Consider the following 22,451-nt stretch of genomic DNA (forward strand, 5'->3'; position numbering starts at 1 on the left):
GGTCTCGATCTCCTGACCTTGTCATCCGCCCACCTCGGCCTCCCAAAGTGCTGGGATTACAGGCGTCAGCCACTGCGCCCAGCCTATCATTCCCATTTTATAGATGAGGATACTGAGGCTCAGAGAGGGCTTAAAGTCACACAGTGGCAATGGAGCCAGCTCTTTACCACGAACACCACCTCAACACAAGAATACCTCACCCAACCTCACAACCACCTGAAGCGGTTCCCAGTGTCTTCATTTTCGAGTGGGCGAGTGGGGCTAGGAAGGGGAAGGGACCTGTCTAGGGCTGCAAAGCTGGAAGGCAGCAGTAGTGTGGGCTCGGATCATCTGGGGGCAGAGGCAGAATAGGAGAGGTAGTGGGGTGGGGTTGGGGTGATGTAGAAAGGGGTGGGATTGGGGACTAGGCTAGGAGGGAGTTTCCGTTTCTCTTTTTGATGTTGTTGTTTTGAGACGGAGTTTTGCTCTTGTCGCCCAGGCTGGAGTGCAATGGAGTGATCTTGGCTCACTGCAACCTCTGCCTCCCGGGTTCAAGCGATTCTCCTGCCTTAGCCTCCCGAGTAGCTGAGATTACAGGAACATGCCACCATGCCCAGCTAATTTTGTATTTTTAGCAGAGACGAGGTTTCACCATGTTGGACAAGCTGGTCTCAAACTCCTGACCTCAGATGATCTGCCTGCTTCAGCCTCCCAAAATGCTGGGATTACAAGCATGAGCCACCATGCCCGGCCCAGTTTCTCTTTTGAAGGGACTTCCCCTAAGTGGGGAATTTTGGTTGGAAAGTTGTAAGCAACCCGCATTCCACTGATTTGGCCACTCCTTTCCCAGAGGTACCCAGGATCTGTAAAGAAACTGAAAGTCAGGAAGAGGTGAGGAGAAGGGGGAGAGGGTAGGCTCCGGGCAGCCCAGATAAACTGGGTTGAATTTCTGGTGACCTCATCAAGCCTGGGGGAGGTCAGCAGGCAAGCTGGAATTACAGGCTTCTTTGCTATTGGGGAAACTGAGCCCCAGAGAGACAGCTCTATCAGATAGTGGCTGGGCCTCATCCAGTCTATGCAACCACCACACATACACATGCGTGTGCACGTGTGCACACGCGCACACACACACAGCCAGGGGAAGCAGGAGGGGAAGGGAGAAATGAAAGGTCTGGGTGGCCTAGAATTCTGAAAGGGAACTTTCGAAATCCCTGTCCTTATGACTTGGTCACTGTCTGGATGGCAGCTCCCAGTGAAGGGCCCCTGAGGTGTCCCCGTATCCAGAGCAGGGTTCAAGGCCTGTCACTGGCAGGGACACAGCACACCTGGGTCTTGCTGACAACCAAGCCGGGAGCCAGGGAGCCCAGGCGCATGAGAAGTAGCGCTGGTTCTGCAGTGTCCAGCCCCTGGGGCAGACTCTGCCACTGCCTTGGCTTTCCTCGCCAGCACCTCTGGCATCTCCTCTCAGCCTGGAGCTCGGAACTCTCTCTGGAAGCCTCCAGCTGACCCTAGCACCACACACGCCTCAGAGCTCTTAAAAACCACCTTCCCCTAGTCCTGGCCTTGTTTCCTGCTCTGGAAATGGGGACAGTGGTGGGACACATCTCACAGGGTCAGAGGGAACATATGGAAAGCAGTCAGCACAAGGCTTGCCATACAACAGGCACGCAATCAACGCCGGCAGCAATGATGGTGATTACTCTCTGTTCTTCCTGCCTTTAAAAACATTTACTTTTAGGCCGGGCGCGGTGGCTCAAGCCTGTAATCCCAGCACTTTGGGAGGCCGAGACGGGCGGATCACGAGGTCAGGAGATCGAGACCATCCTGGCTAACATGGTGAAACGCCGTCTCTACTAAAACATACAAAAAACTAGCCGGGCGAGGTGGCGGGCGCCTGTAGTCCCAGCTATGCGGGAGGCTGAGCCAGGAGAATGGCGTGAACCTGGGAGGCGGAGCTTGCAGTGAGCTGAGATCTGGCCACTGCACTCTAGCCTGGGTGACAAAGCAAGACTCCGTCTCAAAAAAAAAAAAAAAAAAAAAAAACATTTACTTTTTACTTACTTATTTTTGAGACAGTCTCACTCTGTTGCCCACACTGGAGTGCAGTGGCGCAAACTCAGCTCACTGCAACCTCCACCACCCTGCCATCCTCCAGCCTCCCAAGTAGCTGGGATTACAGGCACACACCACCACACCCGGGTAATTTTTGTATTTTTAGTAGAGACAGGGATTTACTATATTGGCCATGGCTGGTCTTGAACTCCTGGCCTCAAGTGATCTGCATGCCTCAGCCTCCCAAAGTGCTGGGATTACAGACATGAGGCACTGTACCTGGCCTATCTTATTTTTTGTAGAGATGAGGTCTTGCTGTGTTACACCCCAGGCTGGTCTTAGACTTCTGGGCTCAAGCAATCCTCCTGCCTTGGCCTCCCAAAGTGCTGGAATTACACGTGTGAGCCACTGCACCCTGTCCCTATTCCTGCCTTTTCCCTTTTTTTTTTTTTTTTTTTTAGACAGATTCTCATTCTGTCACCCAGGCTAGAGTGCAATGGCACAATCTCTGCTCACTGCAACCTCTGCCTCCCAGGTTCAAGCAATTCTCGAGCCTCAGCCTCCCGAGTAGCTAGGACTACAGGCACGCACCACCACACTCAGCTAATTTTTGTATTTTTTGATAGAGGTGGGGTTTCATCATGTTGGGCAGCCTGGTCTTGAACTCCTGGCCTCAAGTGATCTGCCCACGTTGGCCTCCCAAAGTGCTGGGATGCACCCTGCCCCCTTCCCGCCTTTTAAAGATTCTTCCCATTGGTCTGCACTCTGGGCTTTCTCCTGCCCCTAGTCTGCTGCTGGCTTTTTCCCGGAGCCCTCTCCTGCTGCTGCCCACCAATGCGGTGCTCCTGCCACCCAGGCACCTCCTGGGCGTCCTATGCATGACTTGGCTGCCATTACCCTCTTATTGGCAGTAATCAGAGGCCTAGATTTTCAGGGGTCAGTCCTGACTTAAAACCTTCTGTCTGTTGTCCCTGTAAGGTCACTAGCCAGCCTTTAGGCTCTAGCCTTTGGCTCAGGAAATGTGATCACATGTCTACGTGAAGTATATAGACTTCAGGCTGCCTTCTGGACATCCCCCTGAATCTTCCTTGGACATCGCAAATGTAACAGGACTAGATTCAGCAACTCCCTCCCACGTTCTTTTTCCCTTTGATGGCCTATCTCAGTTGACGGGTCCACTTCACCCACTGTCACCCCAAACAGAAAAGTGGGCGGCATCAGCATCTGGTCCCTGCACCCAGCCAGTTAACAAATCCTAGGGATCCCACCTCCCAAACCTTGCTCCAGAAAAGGCCTCTGCCTCCCTCTGCACCCTCACACCTACCACTCCTGTTCCCACTTTGTCCTGCTCTGAGCTCTTCTCCATGCTCTTCTTCCTCCAGGCAGCCCACAGGTCCTTCATCTAATGCTAGGTCTGGCTTTCTTCTCCCTAAGATATGGCCTGTCTCTTCTCTCCCTCCCCTCATGGGAAACCCCTGAGGGCTGGGACCCTGCCTGACTCACCACTTACTCTTGACGTCTAAGTGTGAGCAGAAAGAGGAACTCCAGTCAGTATCTGCAACTATGAGTCACAGAGCCCAACCTCTCACTGTACAGATAAGCAACGGAGGCCAAAGAGAGAGGACTGGCTGATGGTGACAGCAAGAAGAGGCCAACCTGGGGCAAGAACTGAGGTCTCAGGTCCAGCTGATGCTCCCTAGGAGATGGGGACTGGGGCTGTGCCAAGTCGCCGTTCCCTAGGGCCTCCGTTGGAACCTCTGATGATGTCACTTCCCATCTCGAGGCCTTTACATATGCCGGTCCCTCCGCTAGGAAGGCCCACGCCTCCATCTCTGACTACTTATTGCCCATTCACACCTCCCCTGGCATCTAATCCAGTCCTCAACACAAGGCTCTGGGGCCTGACAGGCGTCAAAGTAGCCCCCCCAACCTCCTTCATGGGGCACTGGTTTCCGCTGCCCCCTCCCATCTTCAGCCCTGCTCTGCATCTCTCTAGAGGTCCCAGGTTTCCTGCCAGGGAAATTCATCTTCTGCTGTCCCTGCCTGATTCGTGGTGGGGCCGGGAGCATCTCAGGACAGGGCCAGGGCCAGGGCCACAGCCCTTACTAGGAGAACTGGGACAGATGAGGAGTTGTGTGAACGCGGGGTCTCTGGTCTCTACAGCTTCCCTTCCCCCATCCATTTCAGAGTTACCCTGTCCTTCCCATTCCTCCTTTCCCTGTCACTCCATCCTGGCAAATGCCCACACCTCAGATGTTCTAACCACCACAGCCACAGCCTCAATGACACACTGAGGCACACACAGCCCCCCTCAGGAACACTCACCCAGACATAAAGGAGCCGCTCTTTGCTCCACACACTCAGATATTCCCGAACTCTGGGCTTCAGCAATCTTCCCGCCCCAGCCTCCCAAAGCACTGGGATTACAGGCGAGAGCCACCACACCCGGCCCATCGATATCCTCTCATACAGCCACACACTCACAGTTTCACACCCAGTCAGACACAGTCACCAAGTCTCAAGGAAGGGCAGGTACATACTCAGCAAGTCTCAGTTACCAGGATCACCAGGCTCTCTCCTTCACCCTTGAATATACAGGGCCAAACAAAGATCCAGACACATGCAACCACAAACGTGCACACCTGGGCACACGCGCACACACACACACAGCCAGAAAGTCTCACACACACAGACACAGAGCAATACACACAGTCATCCACAGAGAGAAACAGATACACGCAGTTGCACACAGGCTCCCGGAGACACAGAACAATGGGCGCATTGTCTGGGTTGGCAGCAGCTGGGGAGGAAGGAGCTGCAGTGTGGACCGAGGAGGCCATGGGGCTGCTGTACCCTCCCACCCCCACCCTAAAGCATCCTAAACCTCTTGCCTCTTCCAGAAGTCAGATTCTGCTGGGACCTGGATTTGCTGAGGGATCAGGCTCCCAGGCGCCCCCTCCCCAGCCTCCTGGGATGTCTGGTGGGGATGCAGGGCCTCCCCCGGGGACCAGGCTCCCTCTGGGGCTCTGGGGACCCAGGGTCTTTCACCCTGATGCTCCTCGATGCTACTCCTGGGATCCTTGGGAATATTTGCCTCTCATCCCCGCCAGGCAGTGCCTGGAGATCAGAAGCCTTAGGTTCTGCTCTTAACCTCTGACCCCAACCCCTCCAAGACTCACACACCCTCCCTCCATCTGAGCCCAGCCAGCTGGTGCAGGCAGCGCCTGGCAGCATTGTGGGTTCCCTATTGTGGCTGAGACAGAGAGCAGGTCATGACATCCGTCCCTTAGTGGCAAGCTGTGGAGAAGTCACGGTACTTTCAATGAGCTGCGGTGGGGGCACGGTGCCTCTCCCTGTCCCAGAAGTAGCCCTTGCCTCCCACTCTGACCAGGCAGCCCCAGATCTCAACAGAACATTCTGCCAGGGGATTCCTTACAGCCCTTGGCCCATGTTATCAAATCTCTCCAAACCTTTTCTCACCCTCAGCTACTGGTAGCTGCTGTGTGCCCTTGGGCATGTCACTTTCTCTTCCTGAACCTCAGTGTCCCAGTCTGTGAAATGGGGTGGGGGGTGGAGGGCGAGTGAACCTGAGATAGCTGAGGGTATTCTGTAGTCTCAGGGTGGGGGTGGGGATGGAGGATACAGGAGTGAGTGCAGAATGTAGAAGCCACCTCAGCCCTCCCCGCCCCTTTGTTGGTCAGATCTCTGGGGAGTTCCCAAGTTCTCAGGCCCTGGGGTGTCTCCACACTTCACAGCCTCAGGCCTCCCAGGAGGCTTCACCGTAGGAGGGAGGGGAGGGACTTGCTGAGCTGGCTGGGACACAGCCTTGCATTTGCAACACTTTGCTTCCTTCCAGCCCCCATCCCTTTCCTCCTGGGGGCTGAGGGCTGGCAGCCGGACACAGACATCCAGGGCCGCCCAGGACTCTGGGGTTCCCACCAGCCTATCCAGGCCAGCGGAAGGAGAGGTGGCAGAGGACCAGAGCTAGGGAGTCTCCAGCCACCCCCATCCTGCCTCCAGGCTCCCTTGCTCTCAGGCAGGGTGGGAAGCTGGGCTGGGCAGCTTTGAGGGCTGTCCTCAAGGGGCTGTCTCTTGGAGGGACCCTTGGTGGCATCCTATCCCTCCCCTTCAGAAACTGGGGTGTTTTGAGGTTTGAGTCCCCGGCTGGGGTTTCTCTGCCGGCCTGGGGCACCCTGATGTAGGGGAGCAGAGTTGTGTGTCGAGGTAAAGAGGAAAGACCAGAGCAGGCCAGACAGGTTGTCAATGCCGCTAAGCCTTGGCCTTTCAACGGGGATGGAGATGCCCTTCAAGGTCACAAAATACCCCACGTGGGACTTTGCAGTGCGTCCCAGCTGAGGGTGGGAGGGGCTGAAGGCAAATCTGTCTGTCCCCACTCAGAATGACTGGCCACCAAGGGACTGAAAGGAAGAATGAGGGAAAGTCCTCACTAGTCTGACCAGAGTGACCCCAAGGCAAGTCACAGCCCTCTGCTCCACGGCTGGCCACGGCAGGCAGGCAGGGACGTGGGTGGGACCTCTGACCGCTCTCCAGGCCGGAGCGGGTGCCGAGCCCAGCGCAGTGGCCCTGCGGCTTCTATGACCACATTTTCTAGAGTATATAATTCAGGACCAGTCATCTGACGGGTCTGGTCGTGTGAGCCCTTCGAAGGGTTCAAGCGGGGAGACTGACAGCGGCTGCAGGACCAAGGCGTTGGGGGCCGCTCCAGGCTGCCGGGGCGCCCACCTAAGAGGTGGAGCGGAGAAGAAGGAATGACTGCCCGTCCCCTTCCTCTAGGCCCCCAGCCCCGCCCCGACCCGACCCGCCCAGCTCGCGGAAGGACCGGCCTCGCTCCTGCCCACACCGGACTCTACCTGCCCCTGGGATTCGGGAGGGGTGGGGGGTACCCGACCGCCAGCGTCGCCTGCTGCGCAAGTGGGGCCTGCGAGCCGACCCCGCCTCCGCCCCTCGATTGGGCGCGCATTTAAATGTCCGGCCCCGCCCCGAGCTTCGGGCGCTTATATATAGGGAGCTCGGCGGGCGGCGGGCGGCATTCTGGCGCGGAGCGGAGCGGCGGCGGGTGCGGCTAGCGGGTCGGCCGCGGAGCGGAGGTGCAGCTCGGCTTCCCCCGGCACCCCTCCCCCTCGGGCGCCAGCCCCACCCCTCCGCCGGCCGGGCCAACCCCGCCGTACTATCCCCTGCGGCGCGAGCCCGGGGCGGCTCCGAGCGCCCCCCAGCAGACCCCCATCATGGGCAGCCAGAGCTCCAAGGCTCCCCGGGGCGACGTGACCGCCGAGGAGGCAGCAGGCGCTTCCCCCGCGAAGGCCAACGGCCAGGTGGGTACGCTTGGCGCGGCCGGCCCCAGCCCCTCCTCTCGCACCTCGCCCCCTCTAGGGCCCGGGGCCGGGGCCGCGCGCTTTGTCCGGCCCGGGACACGCGGCGCCCCCTCCCCCGCCCGGTCCCTTTGTTCTCGGCGCCGCAGCCCCCGCGGGCGAAGCGAGGGGAGGGGCGGGGAGGGGGCGCCGGCCGGGCCCCGCCGCGTTCTTTGTTCACGGCCCCGGCCCCCGGCGCTGCCCCCCGGCCGCCCCGAGTGCCGCGCGGGGAACAAAGGCGCTGCTGGGCCACGCCAAGGGGGCGCCCAGGGGCCGCGGAGCTGGGGCCCGGCGGGGAGCGCACTCCACCCGCAGACCCGACCTCGGTGGCCCATGGTCTTTTTTTTTTTAAGGGGGAGCCGAGATGTGGGAGAGCCTGGGGTGGGTGGGGGCCGTTTACACAAAGCCTCCGGGAGGCTGGGAAAATAGGCCGTCCAGGTGCAGAGAGACAGCGCCCCGGGGCGGCTTCCCGCCCAATGTCGCCTGGAACGGCTCGCCCGCCTGCCCGGGATCCGCACAGCAGATCCGGAGCGGTTCCGCGCGGAATAGAGAGCGCGCCCCGGGGGACGGGGGTGGGGGCCACGGGACCCCAGCGCCTCCTGCCGGTCGCGGCCTCTGCGCGCTCGATGCCCGCGCGCCCGTGAGGGGCGAGAGGGAGGTGTTTGACGGGATCCTGGGCCATACTTTCGGGTTGCAGTAGAATCGAATCGGGGACCCCCTCCTCTAGAAGGGATCAGAAGCGGGCTGGGGGAGGGGGAGCCCCTGCCCTCATTGCTGTCCCCTCTGCCCTGCAGGAGAATGGCCACGTGAAAAGCAATGGAGACTTATCCCCCAAGGGTGAAGGGGAGTCGCCCCCCGTGAACGGAACAGATGAGGCAGCCGGGGCCACTGGCGATGCCATCGAGCCAGCACCCCCTAGCCAGGGTGCTGAGGCCAAGGGGGAGGTCCCCCCCAAGGAGACCCCCAAGAAGAAGAAGAAATTCTCTTTCAAGAAGCCTTTCAAATTGAGCGGCCTGTCCTTCAAGAGAAATCGGAAGGAGGGTGGGGGTGATTCTTCTGCCTCCTCACCCACAGAGGAAGAGCAGGAGCAGGGGGAGATCGGTGCCTGCAGCGACGAGGGCACTGCCCAGGAAGGGAAGGCCGCAGCCACCCCTGAGAGCCAGGAACCCCAGGCCAAGGGGGCAGAGGCTAGTGCGGCCTCAGAAGAAGAGGCAGGGCCCCAGGCTACAGAGCCATCCACTCCCTCGGGGCCGGAGAGTGGCCCTACACCAGCCAGCGCTGAGCAGAATGAGTAGCTAGGTGGGGGCAGGTGGGTGATCTCTAAGCTGCAAAAACTGTGCTGTCCTTGTGAGGTCACTGCCTGGACCTGGTGCCCTGGCTGCCTTCCTGTGCCCAGAAAGGAAGGGGCTATTGCCTCCTCCCAGCCACGTTCCCTTTCCTCCTCTCCCTCCTGTGGATTCTCCCATCAGCCATCTGGTTCTAAGGCCAGTTGAAGATGGTCCCTTACAGCTTCCCAAGTTAGGTTAGTGATGTGAAATGCTCCTGTCCCTAGCCCTACCTCCTTCCCTGTCCCCACCCCTGCATAAGGCAGTTGTTGGTTTTCTTCCCCAATTCTTTTCCAAGTAGGTTTTGTTTATCCTACTGCCCAAATCCCTGAGCCAGAAGTGGGGTGCTTATACTCCCAAACCTTGAGTGTCCAGCCTTCCCCCTGTTGTTTTTAGTCTCTTGTGCTGTGCCTAGTGGCACCTGGGCTGGGGAGGACACTGCCCCGTCTAGGTTTTTATAAATGTCTTACTCAAGTTCAAACCTCCAGCTTGTGAATCAACTGTGTCTCTTTTTTGACTTGGTAAGCAAGTATTAGGCTTTGGGGTGGGGGGAGGTCTGTAATGTGAAACAACTTCTTGTTGTCTTTTTTTCTCCCATTGTTGTAAATAACTTTTAATGGCCAAACCCCAGATTTGTACTTTTTTTTTTTTTCTAACTGCTAAAACCATTCTCTTCCACCTGGTTTTACTGTAACATTTGGAAAAGGAATAAATGTCGTCCCTTTAGTGGTGCTTTAATGAGTGGTCTTCTGGGGGTAGGGTGAGAAGATTGGTGGAAAGTAGTTCACCTCAAACCTCAAGGGAGGAGTTAAGGCAGGCAGGTAAGTTTATGGGGTTTTCTTGTTCAGGGGGTTGCCCCAATACTCATGGACACCAGAAGGGCAGGGAAGTAAGAGTTGAAACCAACCCAATGACACGTAGGAAACAAGCTCAGGAGGATATAGAAATGTACCATTTTATTACAAAGAGGCTCACAAAAATGAAAATAGTATCTCAAAAAGGAAACTAGACTAGCAACCTCCACCTGCAGAATTAGGAGAAGACGGGGCAGGCAGTGTTTCTTGGCTCACTTGAGGCCAGTGGGAAGGTATGAAAACAGAACCAATCTAAAAATGGCTGATGTTACCTTAGGAGCCTGAAAAGAACAGGAGATCCTTGAAGACCCAGCCACCCCTTCTAGAATATTCAATAAGGGCACCTTTCCAAAGCTACTAAGCAGGCACTTCGCATTTCAGGATTTTGTCTTACGGTTGCATAAAAGCATCCCTTTCACCCAGACCTGGCACCCTTTATGGTTCAAAGTTAAGAACTGGGGAAGAATGGGTGGCAATGTGGCCCCTGGAAGAGTTCACCCAGCACAGCTGCCCTGGGCTCAGGGCCTTGGTTTCTGTCCCTGGGGATATTTATATTTAATAAATTTTTATATAAATACACAGAGAAATAGAAAATATAAAATCTGAGGGGTTGGGGGAGAAAGGTGAGGGACTCAGCAGGGAGCCAGAGCTGGAGAGGTCTGTTCAGGCCAACTTGACCTCCTCCTTGACCCTGTGGAGAGAGCAGAGACTGGCATGAGATGACCCAGCCCAGAGCCTCGGGGCAAAAGTGCAGACACAGTGACTTCCACAGGATCCCAGGTGACTACTGGGGGCTGGGGCTCCTAGCTCTGCCTAGAACTGCAGAGCTGGACAGACTGGTCCCTGAAAGAGGCCTTTGTAAGCTGGACCAGCTGTCCCTGTGCCTTTCTTCAGAGTAGTGGGACAAAGGGGCTGGTGCTCCAATGCCAGGGAGATGGCTGCAGGCAGCTCGTTCCTCACCCTTTGGCTTCTGGCTTTTCCTCCTTGGTTTTCTCCTCTTCTGTGACTTCTAGAACACAAGAGTACAGGGATGGCTAAGGGCAGCACCTCTGGAAAGACCCGTGAGGTCTTCATTTACCCTGAGACCCCTTCCCCAACACTACGCTCACTGGACATAAAAGAGAGAAAAGCCCATCCCTGGTCTTCCCAGTGAGCCCTGTAGAGAACAGGTTGGACCGGTTTCCCAGCCTGCTACAGCCAGAATCTGGTGGGCGGAGGCAGCCCCCTGGGAAACTGGGGTGCAGTGCTGGGAAAAGGGCTTGGGTGGTATGTGAGAGCCGTGCTTGGCCAGTAGAGGTTCGTTGTTTTGTGGGCCCTGCCACTTCTGGGAGACACTGAAAGGCTCAAGGAACTGAGGAAGAGCCCCACAGGAGCTGGCAGGGCCTGAGTCACTCCCTCCTCCCACTGCCCTACATAGATTCATCCTCTCAGGCTCAAGACCCAAGTCCCGGCTGAACCCAAACCCACCTTTCTTCTCCTCTGGGTCTTTCTCTTTTTCATCCTCTGTTTTGACTCTCTTGGCTTTTTTGAAGTTGGAAGAGTTCTTGCGGCCCCCCTCTCCCTCCTCTTCAGAATCGGAGAACTCTTCCTCACAGGCAATTCGTTTGTCGGAGGAGCAGACTGGGAGGGAGTGGGAAGCATGGGTGAGAGCAGGCGGGTGCCGATCTAGCTCAGCATCTATGCCCAGTGCTTCCCTGCAGGCCCTCCAAGAGACACCAAGGGAAAGGGAACCAGAGAAGAGGGAGGAGCTCAGGCTCCCTAACCTGTTCCTACAGGCACTGGAACTGGAAACAGATTTCTCCAAGGTGGGGAGCTTGGAGAGTGTGCAGCCAGGAATGGTGGTGGAAGTGGGGGCTGCCTACTGAGTGGAAGGCATAGGGCTCTGCGTCTAGGTCTTACTCGAGATGCGCTTGTCAGGGTCTTCTTCGTCCTCATCGCCACTCTCCTCAGGGATGGCGTCCTCAGGAATCGCCTGCATTTGGACCCCAGGTGCATGCGGCAGCATTCTAAGGTTCTCAAACAGCCGCTGTCTGTGGCCAGTGGGAGAGAGTAGCAGGGCTCTGGTCAGGGACAAACCAAAGTCAGGAATGTTCAACCAAGGGGTGGCTGGAGGATATACTCACTTGATCTTCTCCAGGTACTCATTCGTGTTCTGGTTAGTCATATTGGAAGGACTGATGTGGAGCTTGAAATCCGGTCCAAAGTATTCAAAGTAGTCGTTGTATGGAAGCTCTGATTGGGGCAGGGAGAAGACCGTTAAGAGACCTGGCCACCGCACCTGAACCATTTGCACGTAAGCACCCTAAAGCATTTGTAGGTTTCTCTGGGCCCTTGATCCATCTGTCAAACAGAGGAGAATGCCTCCAAGACACGGTGAGACACGGGTACCTATGGGATTTCCATCTTGTTAACATCACTCTATGTCTATACCAGTGGTGTATATGTCGCTAGGAGAAGGTCCATGTTCCTGGTTTAGGACACTTGAGCCCATGCTCATTATGAACGCTCCCTTCACTCACTACTCCAGTTACTCTACAGAGCAGAAATTCCAAAGCTGTAAATTACCACTGAGAACTTTGTCCAGACCAAAAGCAGAAGGGAGAGGGGACAGAGCTAAAAAGGACTAGGGAAAAAGTGATGGTTATGGTCTGCTGATCACAAGAGGACATGCAGGGGACTCAGTGACTAGTATCAGAAGAACAGTGGTCATATGACCAACGGGGAAGGGGTTATAAACTTAAGGACAGATGAGCTCCAGCTCCCACCCAGCCCAGCCAAACCTGGCCCTGCAGCTATTACCATTAGGGATCTCCGTATCCAGGGCCACAGCTGTCTCGTATGTCCAGCACCGGGCAACATTACGAATGGTGTAACCACCACCTCCCAGCATCAGCATAGGCAGGTTAAAGCTCTTGACAAATTCCACACACTTGGCGTGCCCTTTGGTGGGAGAAGGGGTGCTGAGTTACAGGAGCACCAAGCAGGACCCCGCCCACCCATCCTTGTGCTACCTGGTCTCACCTTTGATGGTTAGATTGAAGCAACCTAACCGATCCCCAGACAGGGAGTCTGAGCCACACTGTAAGACCACCGCGCTAGGTTGGAACATCTCCATTACTTTGGACATGACCTAAAATGATACATCCTGGTCACCACCAACCTCAAGAAAGCAATAGGAGGCTTGGGGTGGAAAGGGTGGGTGCAACACTTTCCCACCCACTCCTACCTTTCCACTCTCCCTCATGCTACGTGGGAGAGAAAAGGGAGTGCCAGGCTGAAGCTCTTGCTTCCCCACTTGGGATTTCAGTTTTCCAATTTGAAAAGTTCTCTAAGACCCTTCTAACTCTAGTAACACTGAACCTAGAATGGCCTCCCTGTCAACTCCCTATATCTCTTCTTCTATTGCCCAAGCTCTAGTGCCACTTCCTTCAGGAAGCCTTCCTGACCCTTAGCTGCATCTACTCTACTCATTCGGTTTTACAGACTTGGAGCCTTACATTATGAGCAAGCACTTTTAGTTTATCTTATTCTCACAAGCAGAGTCTAATATTACTGAGACCGAGACCACACTCCCACTTCTGTAGCCCTTATTAAATACTAGGCACGTAGTAGGTAGTCAGCGTTTGCTGAATGACTACCTGACCTTATCAGGTTAAACAGTTTCTTATTGGCCGGGCGCGGTGGCTCAAGCCTGTAATCCCAGCACTTTGGGAGGCCGAGACGGGTGGATCACGAGGTCAGGAGATCGAGACCATCCTGGCGAACACGGTGAAACCCCGTCTCTACTAAAAAATACAAAAAACTAGCCGGGCGAGATGGCGGGCGCCTGTAGTCCCAGTTACTTGGGAGGCTGAGGCAGGAGAATGGCGTAAACCCAGGAGGCGGAGCTTGCAGTGAGCTGAGATCCGGCCACTGCACTCCAGCCCGGGCGACAGAGCGAGACTCCGCCTCAAAAAATAAAAAAAACAAAAAAAACAAACAAAAAAAACAGTTTCTTATTGTTTATAAGTGAAGATTTAACTCCTCGGCATGGCATTCAAGGCTCCCTTTGAAATACTGAGCCCAGCATATACTTCCCACCACCTCCTTCAGCATTCCTCCCATATACCACACTGGCCTACATGCTGCCACACTGGTACCTCTGCACTTCTGCTGGTGCTGTTCCTTCCACTAAATGCCACCCTTACTGCCATCACCTCTTTCTTCACATGGGCACCTCCTCGTTTTTCAAAGTCCAACTTAAACATCAGCATCTCTGTGAAATCATCCCCGGCTACCCTCCTGCCAGCCCAGGCAGTAGTTCGTCTTTCATTCCTCTGATCAGCCCTCAGAAACACAGGCACTAGGCCAGCCTGCCCATGGAACATGCCAGACAGCCTTTCCAGAATCTCTGGATGGGCTGACTGGTGAAGGGCTTTCCCAGACAAAGCCAGTCTGCAAAGACTAGGGTAAGTCCTTACTTCTTCAAATGTGCAGACATCAATGTAAGGCAATGAGGAACACGAAAAACCAAGGAGACATACCACTAACCAAAAGAACACAATAATCTCCCAGTAGCCCAAAGAAACAGATATAAAAACAGTACTAATCACAGACTACTAGGTATGTGCCTGCCTTCCCCACTGTAGTCCATGAGGGCAAAGATCGTGTCTAGATATATTTGTATCCAGCAGAAGACCTGACCCATAGAAGGAAACAACAAATATGGGTGTCTGTTCCCCTAACTGAACACACAACAATCCAGGGTTCAAACACTTCTATCTCCCCACCAGCTTTAGTAAGGAGAGATTCCTGAGGTATGGTGGGGGTGCTTTGCTCCCCCCAACCGCCGACCAATCCCCTGTTTGTAGCCCAAGGGGTGGATAAAGCCACTTACCGGCTTGAAAATGGCCTCATAGGACTCGTCATCAATCCCGTCTCGGAGCGGGTAGTTAACAGCATAATACTTGCCTTTTCCAGCCCCGATATCCTAATTAAGAAGGACATTAAAGTAAAACTGAAGGATGAAGCTTGAAGGAAGGTCAAGGATGGGGGCTGGAGGGATAAAGGAAGATGTTCTAAGAGAGACAAGCTAGGCCCATGATGTGGGCCAAGGCAGAACAGGGGTATCTTGCTAGTACCATTCTCTTCACTGGCAAATCTAACTTCACTGACAAATCATCTCTGGACATAGCGTTCAGCCTACACCCAGGCTGCGAGCTGTTGATGGGACCAGAGATTGAATATCCTACCCTATAGCACAAGATTTCTACCTTGGGATTGGGTTAGAGCTGGCTGGCAGGTGGGTCACAGAAATAACACCCATCCTTGACAACCCTTTCCACTCCAGAGGGCTCTAATGCTCACTCCTCTTCCCCCATGCTCCCTCTCTAGGGTGTTGTGGAGGGAAGGAGAGAGGTCAGAAAGTCCTTCCCAGTAACCTCAAAATAGTGAATGCGCCTGTAAGTCTAGCACTTTGGGAGGCCGAGGTGGGTGAATAACTTGAGGTCAGGAATTCAAGACCAGTCTGGCCAACATGGCGAAACCCCATCTCTACTAAAAATACAAAAATTAGCCGGGCAGAGTGACACACACCTATAATCCCAGCTAAATCCCAGCTATTCGGAGGCTGAGGCACAAGATCGCGTGGAGGCGGGAGGCGGAGGCTGCAGTGAGCCGAGATCATGCCACTGCACTCCAGCCTGGGTGACAGGGAGAGACTGTCTCACAACAACAACAACAAAAGTGAATGCTCGTTTATTCTAACGCTTGCCATGGCAAACAACTGAATTAGTGCCACTTTTTTACCCAAGGGCCACTGGGCATGGCAAAGCAGCTGATTTCACCACATTCATGCTAACAGAAGCAGATGGAACAGTTCAAGGAAGTAGCTTCCAAGGATTCTTATCCTAAGGTTCATGGATGGGCTTCAGTAAGGGGACTTGTCTATTACCTATTCTATATCAGATGTAAGATCTCAAGTACTTTTCTGGAGAGAGAGTCCATAGTTTTCAGTCAAAAGGCTAAACGGGAAAGTGACCCAAAAACATTAAGAACACCTGAGATGTCCTTCAGAGTCCCAATTCCTACCCCCGAACTCAAGGCTTATGAGACACAAGAATAGTGTGATGCAACCTAGCTGTGGCCAAGAGGAAAGTACAGTGAGTCAGGAGACCCCTTCTCCTTTCTCTGGCCCTTTATGTCCCATCATTCCCTTCCTCCAGAATAAAGAAGGGAAAGAGATCAGGGCAAGAGCTTCAGATTGGGACATGGTATTCTGAATGGCAGAAGAGGCAGGAAGCAGTTTTTAGTGGCATGAGATAGGACAGAGAAGTAGAGCTGCCAGCTGAGGGTGAGCTGGTTGGCTCCTAAAGGGCGTTCTCACCCGCAGGTCCCCAGTTCCTGGGAAGTACTCTCCATACTTATGAAAGGACACAGTCATGACCCGGTCTGTGGTATAGAAGGCCTCTTCCACGCCGTCGCCATGGTGAATATCAATGTCAATATACAGCACCCTCTGGTGATACCTAGGGTCAGAAGGGGGTCAGGGGTCTGGGGGCTCTTTGGGGATGGGACGCGCCAAGGGCGCCAGGTCCCAGCTTACCGGGCTGGCTGCCTCCCTCAGGTATCTCTAAGCACCAGAGACGTGGAAACTGGCTGAAGGAAGGTGGAAGAGCGGCCAGGTGTCTCCAGAGGCCTGACCAAGCCGACCAAGTCCGATCTTCCTACTCTACAGCCAGGGTCAACTCCAGCCACACAGGGACACTCTGGAGGCAGGATCTGAGCAGCACCTGCCCCTGATCATGCCGTGGCTCAGTTCAAACCAAGACCCCATCAAGGAGATGATGGCCAGAGACACTCACCGAGCACATCCTAGCCAGCACATCGGTAGGAAAAGCAAACTAGGGAGGCAAGCCCAGGGGGAAAGGGAAATGGGAACCTGGCCTAAGGTGCTCTTCCAAGAGACAAGGCCAGGCAGGCATACTTTAGCAGTTCCAGGATGGCCAAGACGATATCATTGACGTAACAGAAGCCAGATGCCTCAGACTTCTTTGCATGGTGCAGGCCCCCAGCCCAATTCACAGCGATGTCCGTCTGCTGCTTATTAAGTTTCACAGCACTTGCTGGGCATGGGAAGAGAGAACATAAGCTGGTTACTAAGCCACTCTCCCCTTCTTCCAAGAAGCCCAGGGAACCAAGTGAGAGGTTAAGACCTGCCTATTCAACAGCTGTATTGTACAATTCATAGATTAGTCCCCTCCCTCCCACCCTACTCCAGCAGGAAATAAACATGACACTGGCTACTCTTAAAATACTATTTTCCAAACTGAGGGTAGTAACCCATTAGCAGGCCTTAAAATTGATTTAGTGCATCATTATTAGTATATATATATTTTTAATGAAATAGCATAGAAAAAAATATCAGAGTAACAGTAAAGGTAACTGCTCTTTTGTAAAACTGGCTTCAGAGTGAGTGAGTGTGTGCATGCATGCATATGTGTTATATGTATCCTGGATTGCATGTGTAAATTTATTTCTTACTATGGCTCATGGTCAAGGAACTTTGAAAAAATACCAAAGATAGGCTACGTGCGGTGGCTCACGCCTGTAATCCCAGAACTTTGGGAGGCCGAGGTGGGCAGATCACCTGAGGTCAAGAGTTCAAGACCAGCCTGGCCAACATGGTGAAACCCTGTCTCTACTAAAAATACAAAAAAAAAATTAGCTGGGCGTGGTGGTACACACCTGTAGTCCCAGCTACTTGGGGAGGCTGAGGCAGAAGAATCGCTTGAACCCAGGAAGCGGAGGTTGCAGTGAGCCAAGATCACGCCACTGCACTCCAGCCTGGGTGACAGAGGGAGACTCTACTTCAAAAAAAAAAAAAGAAAGAAAGAAAGAAAAAAAAATGACCAAAGATAGTGCCGATACACTAGGTCAAAAAGCACTAGCACGGCCGGGCGCGGTGGCTCAAGCTTGTAATCCCAGCACTTTGGGAGGCCAAGACGGGCGGATCACGAGGTCAGGAGATCAAGACCATCCTGGCTAACACGGTGAAACCCCGTCTCTACCAAAAAAAGACAAAAAACTAGCCGGGCGAGGTGGCGGGCGCCTGTAGTCCCAGCTACTCGGGAGGCTGAGGCAGGAGAATGGCGGGAACCGGGAAGGCGGAGCTTGCAGTGAGCTGAGATCCGGGCACCGCGCTCCAGCCTGGGTGACAGAGCGAGACTCCGTCTCAAAAAGAAAAAAAAAAAAAAAAAAAAAAAAGCACTAGCACAAATAGGCCCCAGAAGAAGTAAAAGAGAAATACACACTCATGTGTGCAAGTGCATTTGTGGCAGTGTTAATTTTTTTTTTTTTTTTTTTGAGACGGAGTCTCGCTCTGTAGCCCAGGCTGGAGTGCAGTGGCCGATCTCAGCTCACTGCAAGCTCCGCCTCCCGGGTTCACGCCATTCTCCGGCCTCAGCCTCCCGAGTAGCTGGGACTACAGGCGCCCGCCACCTCGCCCGGCTAGTTTTTTGTATTTCTTAGTAGAGACGGGGTTTCACCGTGTTATCCAGGATGGTCTCGATCTCCTGACCTCGTGATCCACCCGTCTCGGCCTCCCAAAGTGCTGGGATTACAGGCCTGAGCCACCGCGCCCGGCCGGCAGTGTTAATTTTTTGTTGTTGTTTTTTGAGATGGAGTCTCACTCTGTCACTCAGGCTAAAGTGCAGTGGCGCGATCTCGGCTCACTGTAACCTCCACCTCCCAGGTTCAAGCAATTCTCCTGCCTCAGCCTCCCAAGTAGCTGGGATTATAGGCGTGCGCCACCACGCCTGGCTAATTTTTGTATTTTTTAGTAGAGATGGGGTTTCACCATGTTGGCCAGGCTGGTCTCAAACTCCTGACCTCAGGTGATCCACCTGCCTCGGCCTCCCAAAGGATTGAGATTACAGGCGTGAGCCACCGTGTCCGGCTGCAGTGTTGATTTTAACAGCAATAAAAGCATAGATAGATCCAAATTATCAAGAAGAGGGACAGATTAGATCAACTCAAGTAAATCCACAACATGGAATAATCATAGAGCCACAAGAAAGCAAGCTGTAGAAAACTACAGACAATTTCGTTAAGTAGGAAATGCAGGCATAAAACCATATATATGTGATATGTATATAACCTACTTTTGTAAAATGTAGATGTTGTATATGTGTTATACAGATATAAACACACACACCAAAGAATGGCCAAACACCAACATGGTGACAGAGGTTATCCACCAACCCTGGGACTATGGGTGACTGTGTTTTTTTCTGTGCACTTCTTTGTTTTCTGCGATTATACTGGTCGGGCAGCGGGGGTGGACACAATGATTATATTGGTGGGGGATCACAGGGAAATAAATATTTAAGAAAGGGTTTAGAGTCATCCTGGAGATAACCCAAAAGTTGCAAATGGAAGTGGGAGACACGTGGGGAGTATTTCTGACCTCTAAAGGTAATTACCATACTTTTTCATAGGACAGATTCACAGATGATGACACTTCCATTTTTATAGCACTTTGCAGTTCACAAATTGCTTTTACATACAGCATCTTAACAACCCCAGGAGGTCTGCAGGGAACTCCTGTACATAAGATCTCTTAGTAGGAGAGGACAGTCAAGGACACCTGTCAGTACCATGTCAGAGATTGAACTTGGGCTGGGACTGAACCAGAAGGACATTTTAGAGACTTTTTAAACTTTTTTTTTTTTTTTGGAGACAGAGTCTTGCTCTGTTGCCCAGGCTAGAGTGTAGTGGTGTGACCACGACTCACTGCAGCCTCAACCTACTGGGTTTAAGCCTCAGCCTCCTGAGTAGCTGGGACTACAGGCACAAGCCACCATGCCCAGCTAATTGTTTTTACTTTATTTTTCTGTAGACACGAGGGTCTCACTAAGTTGCCCAGGCTGGTCTTGAATTCCTGACCTCAAGCAATCCTCCTCCTCAGCCTCTCAAAGTGCTGGGATTACAGGTGTGAGACATTACACCAGCCACTTTAGAGACTTAAGTAAAAACCACAGGACCAATCTACATGGTTTCAGATCAGCCAACTAGGATAGCAGCCTAAAAGGCAGACCTCACTAGAACAACCCAGTCTACCCCTGGGGGGAGGATGAATATTCCTTACCCACAGAACCACCAGTAGACAACTGACAGAACTCAAAGAGGCCGTCGAATACTGGACAGTCCTCACCAACGTTGACTTGAAAGAAATAAGCAAAAGGTTAGTTTCCACAATTTCCTTTAGTTTACATATTTATGAGCTGATGGAAAAAAACATAGACTTTAAATTCAGGAGGTGTGGGTTCTAGTCCAGGCTCTACTACTTACTGGCTATATGACTGCATCAAGTTGTTTAACATCTTTGAGCTTTAGTCCATCATTATTTTTTTCTTTTTTAGAGCCAGGGGCTTGCTCTGTTGCCCAGGCTGGAGTGCAGTGGTGCAAACATGGTTCACGTGCAGTAGCCTTGACCTTAACCTCCTGGGCTCCAGAAATCCTTCCACCTCAGTCTCCTAAGTACTTTGGACTACATACAGGTGCATGTCACTATACCCGGCTAATTTTTTTTGTTTTTTGTAGAGACAGAGTCTCATTATGTTCCCTGGGTCTCATGCAGTCTTCCTGCCTTAGCCTCCCAATAGGCATGTGCACACCTGGTCTTAGCCCATTATCTGTAACAAGCAATACTGATATCCCAAACTCACCCACTGGTCAGAAAATTAACAAAAATCTAATATGGAGAAGCAGTTAGCAACTTGGAAAATGTTGGTTCATTTCTGGAGGGAGAAAAATTTACCCTCTGGACCTCACGCCTGCTGACAAACAAGGGGCAAGAACAGAGACTCAGAGAACATTGTTCACTGGGCACTTACAATGTGTCAGACACTGCGCTACATGCGTTAAATACCCGAGATCATCCATCTTCACACAAGCTTCTGAGGTAAGATTTGGTCCCATCTTATAAGTAGGGAGACAGGGCCTGGCGCAGTGGCTCACACCTGTAATCCCAGTACTTTGGGAGGCTGAGGCAGGAGGATCACTTGAGGCGGGGAGTTCGAGACCAGCCTGGGCAACATGGCGAAACCCCATCTCTACCAAAAACATAACAATTAGCCAGGTGTGGAGGCAAGTGCCTGTAATCCCGGCTACTTGGGAGGCTGAGGCACAAGAACCGCTTGAACCCAGGAGGCACAGGTTGCAGTGAGCTGAGATCACGCAACTGCACTCCAGCCTGGGCGAGACAGAAACCCTGTCTCAAAAAAAAAAAAAAAAAAAGAAAAAAAGTAGGGAAACAGGTTCAGAGAGGTGAACTGTTAGTAAATGGCAGAAGCAGTATGCAAGCCTCAAGCTTTGGTTTGTCTGTTTTGTTTTGTTTTTGAGACAGAGTTTCGCTCTTGTTGCCTAGGCTGGAGTGCAGTGACGCAATCTTGGCTCATTTCAATCTCTGCCCTCAAGTTTCAAGCGATTCTCCTGCCTCAGCCTCCGGAGTAACTGGGATTACAGGCACCTACCCCCACCACGCCTGGCTGATTTCCGCATTCTTAGTAGAGACGGGGTTTCGCATGTTGGCCAGGCTGGTCTCGAACTACTGATCCTGTGATCCACCCGCCTCGGCCTCCCAAAGTGCTGGGATTACAGGCGTGAGCCGCCGTGCCCAGCTGGTTTGTCTGTCTTAAAAGCCTGTGAAAGGCCGGGCGCGGTGGCTCACGCCTGTAATCCCAGCACTTTGGGAGGCCGAGGCGGGCGGATCACAAGGTCAGGAGATCGAGACCACAGTGAAACCCCGTCTCTACTAAAAATACAAAAAATTAGCCGGGCGCGGTGGCGGGCGCCTGTAGTCCCAGCTACTCAGGAGGCTGAGGCAGGAGAATGGCGTGAACCCAGGAGGTGGAGCTTGCAGTGAGCCGAGATTACCCCACTGCACTCAAACCTGGGCGACAGCGTGAGACTCCGTCTCAAAAAAAAAAAAAAAAAAAAAAAAAAAGCCTGTGAAAATATATCCTGGCCCTTTTCTAAGTCCTTTCACATATACAACCTCATGTGATCCTCACAACTCTATGAGCTGGACAAGACAGATATCAACCCCACTGCGCGGAGGAACAGATACCGAGCAGTTAAGTGATTTGCCCAAGGTTACAAAACCAGGCAGTAGCAGAACCAGAATCAGGGTCCCGGTGTCTTGACTCCCATAGTCCAGTGTCTTACTGTTACATTCACAGTGACAACTGGAGTAAAGTTATTTCGAGCCTAATGGGGTAAAAGTACCAAGTAGTACATAATGTGGAAACATATGCAAACAACAAGGCAAATGAAATGAAAACAGGAAGGAAAGCACACCTGGAGCTTGTAGACTCAGACCTAGAGGAACTTTATAGCTCCAAACCTCTTACAGAAAAGGTAATTGCCAGCCGGGTGTGGTGGCTCATGCCTGTAATCCCAGCACTTTGGGAGGCCAAGGTGGGTGGATCACTTGAGGTCAGGAGTTCGAGACCAGCCTGGCCAACATGACAAAACCCCATCTCTACTAAAAATACAAAAATGAGCCAGGCATGAGCCTGTAATCCCAGCTACTTGGGAGGCTGCAGGAGAATCACTTGAACCCAAAACGCGGAAGTTGCAGTGAGCCGAGATCGTACCCCTGCACTCCAGCCTGGGCGACAGGGTGAGACTCCGTCTCAAAAACAAAAAACAAAAAAAGTAACTGCTGAGACATCGATGAGCTACAGGAAGTCAGAGGCAGGAAGTATGGGCCTGCATACTTATTCTCTTGCCCAGCCTTCTACTGTACCCACTGTTACTGACAAGAGTTCCAAAAGCAGAGGAAGGAGCAGCCCTGGGGTGACAGCAGAAGAGCCCAGTTTGGACCGTGC

The 22,451-nt window shown here is 53.1% G+C and overlaps 2 protein-coding genes across 2 annotated transcripts in view; one reads left to right on the forward strand and one right to left on the reverse strand.

Annotated features, from left to right (window-relative positions):
* Positions 1 to 7,073: 7,073 nt before the first annotated feature.
* On the forward strand, positions 7,074 to 9,457 carry MARCKSL1 (MARCKS like 1). Its single transcript, NM_001260707.2, has 2 exons — positions 7,074 to 7,364; positions 8,195 to 9,457. Exons 1-2 carry the CDS (start codon positions 7,278 to 7,280, stop codon positions 8,693 to 8,695), a joined length of 588 nt encoding a protein of 195 aa, NP_001247636.1. The 5' UTR covers positions 7,074 to 7,277; the 3' UTR covers positions 8,696 to 9,457.
* A 207-nt stretch (positions 9,458 to 9,664) lies between these two features.
* Positions 9,665 to 22,451, reverse strand: part of HDAC1 (histone deacetylase 1) — a 44,100-nt gene continuing 31,313 nt past the window's right edge. Inside the window, exons 4-14 of the mRNA XM_015134135.3 lie at positions 19,706 to 19,780; positions 16,544 to 16,682; positions 15,944 to 16,085; positions 14,456 to 14,548; positions 12,601 to 12,709; positions 12,379 to 12,519; positions 11,703 to 11,811; positions 11,479 to 11,609; positions 11,047 to 11,199; positions 10,540 to 10,588; positions 9,665 to 10,270 (exon numbers count right to left, since the gene is read on the reverse strand). Of these exons, the coding sequence (XP_014989621.1) occupies positions 10,243 to 10,270; positions 10,540 to 10,588; positions 11,047 to 11,199; positions 11,479 to 11,609; positions 11,703 to 11,811; positions 12,379 to 12,519; positions 12,601 to 12,709; positions 14,456 to 14,548; positions 15,944 to 16,085; positions 16,544 to 16,682; positions 19,706 to 19,780 (1,169 nt within the window). The 3' untranslated portion in view covers positions 9,665 to 10,242. The remainder of the gene's footprint in view (positions 10,271 to 10,539; positions 10,589 to 11,046; positions 11,200 to 11,478; positions 11,610 to 11,702; positions 11,812 to 12,378; positions 12,520 to 12,600; positions 12,710 to 14,455; positions 14,549 to 15,943; positions 16,086 to 16,543; positions 16,683 to 19,705; positions 19,781 to 22,451) is intronic.

This window comes from Macaca mulatta, chromosome 1 (genome assembly GCF_049350105.2).
Source record: "Macaca mulatta isolate MMU2019108-1 chromosome 1, T2T-MMU8v2.0, whole genome shotgun sequence".
Classification (NCBI taxonomy): Eukaryota; Metazoa; Chordata; class Mammalia; order Primates; family Cercopithecidae; genus Macaca; species Macaca mulatta.

Bases quoted from the DNA above. Each gene is read 5' to 3' on its own strand.
- MARCKSL1 (NM_001260707.2), top strand. From the start codon at position 7,278: ATGGGCAGCCAGAGCTCCAAGGCTCCCCGGGGCGACGTGACCGCCGAG. The intron at 7,365-8,194 runs GTGGGTACGCTT...TCTGCCCTGCAG, and splicing joins CCGCGAAGGCCAACGGCCAG to GAGAATGGCCACGTGAAAAG.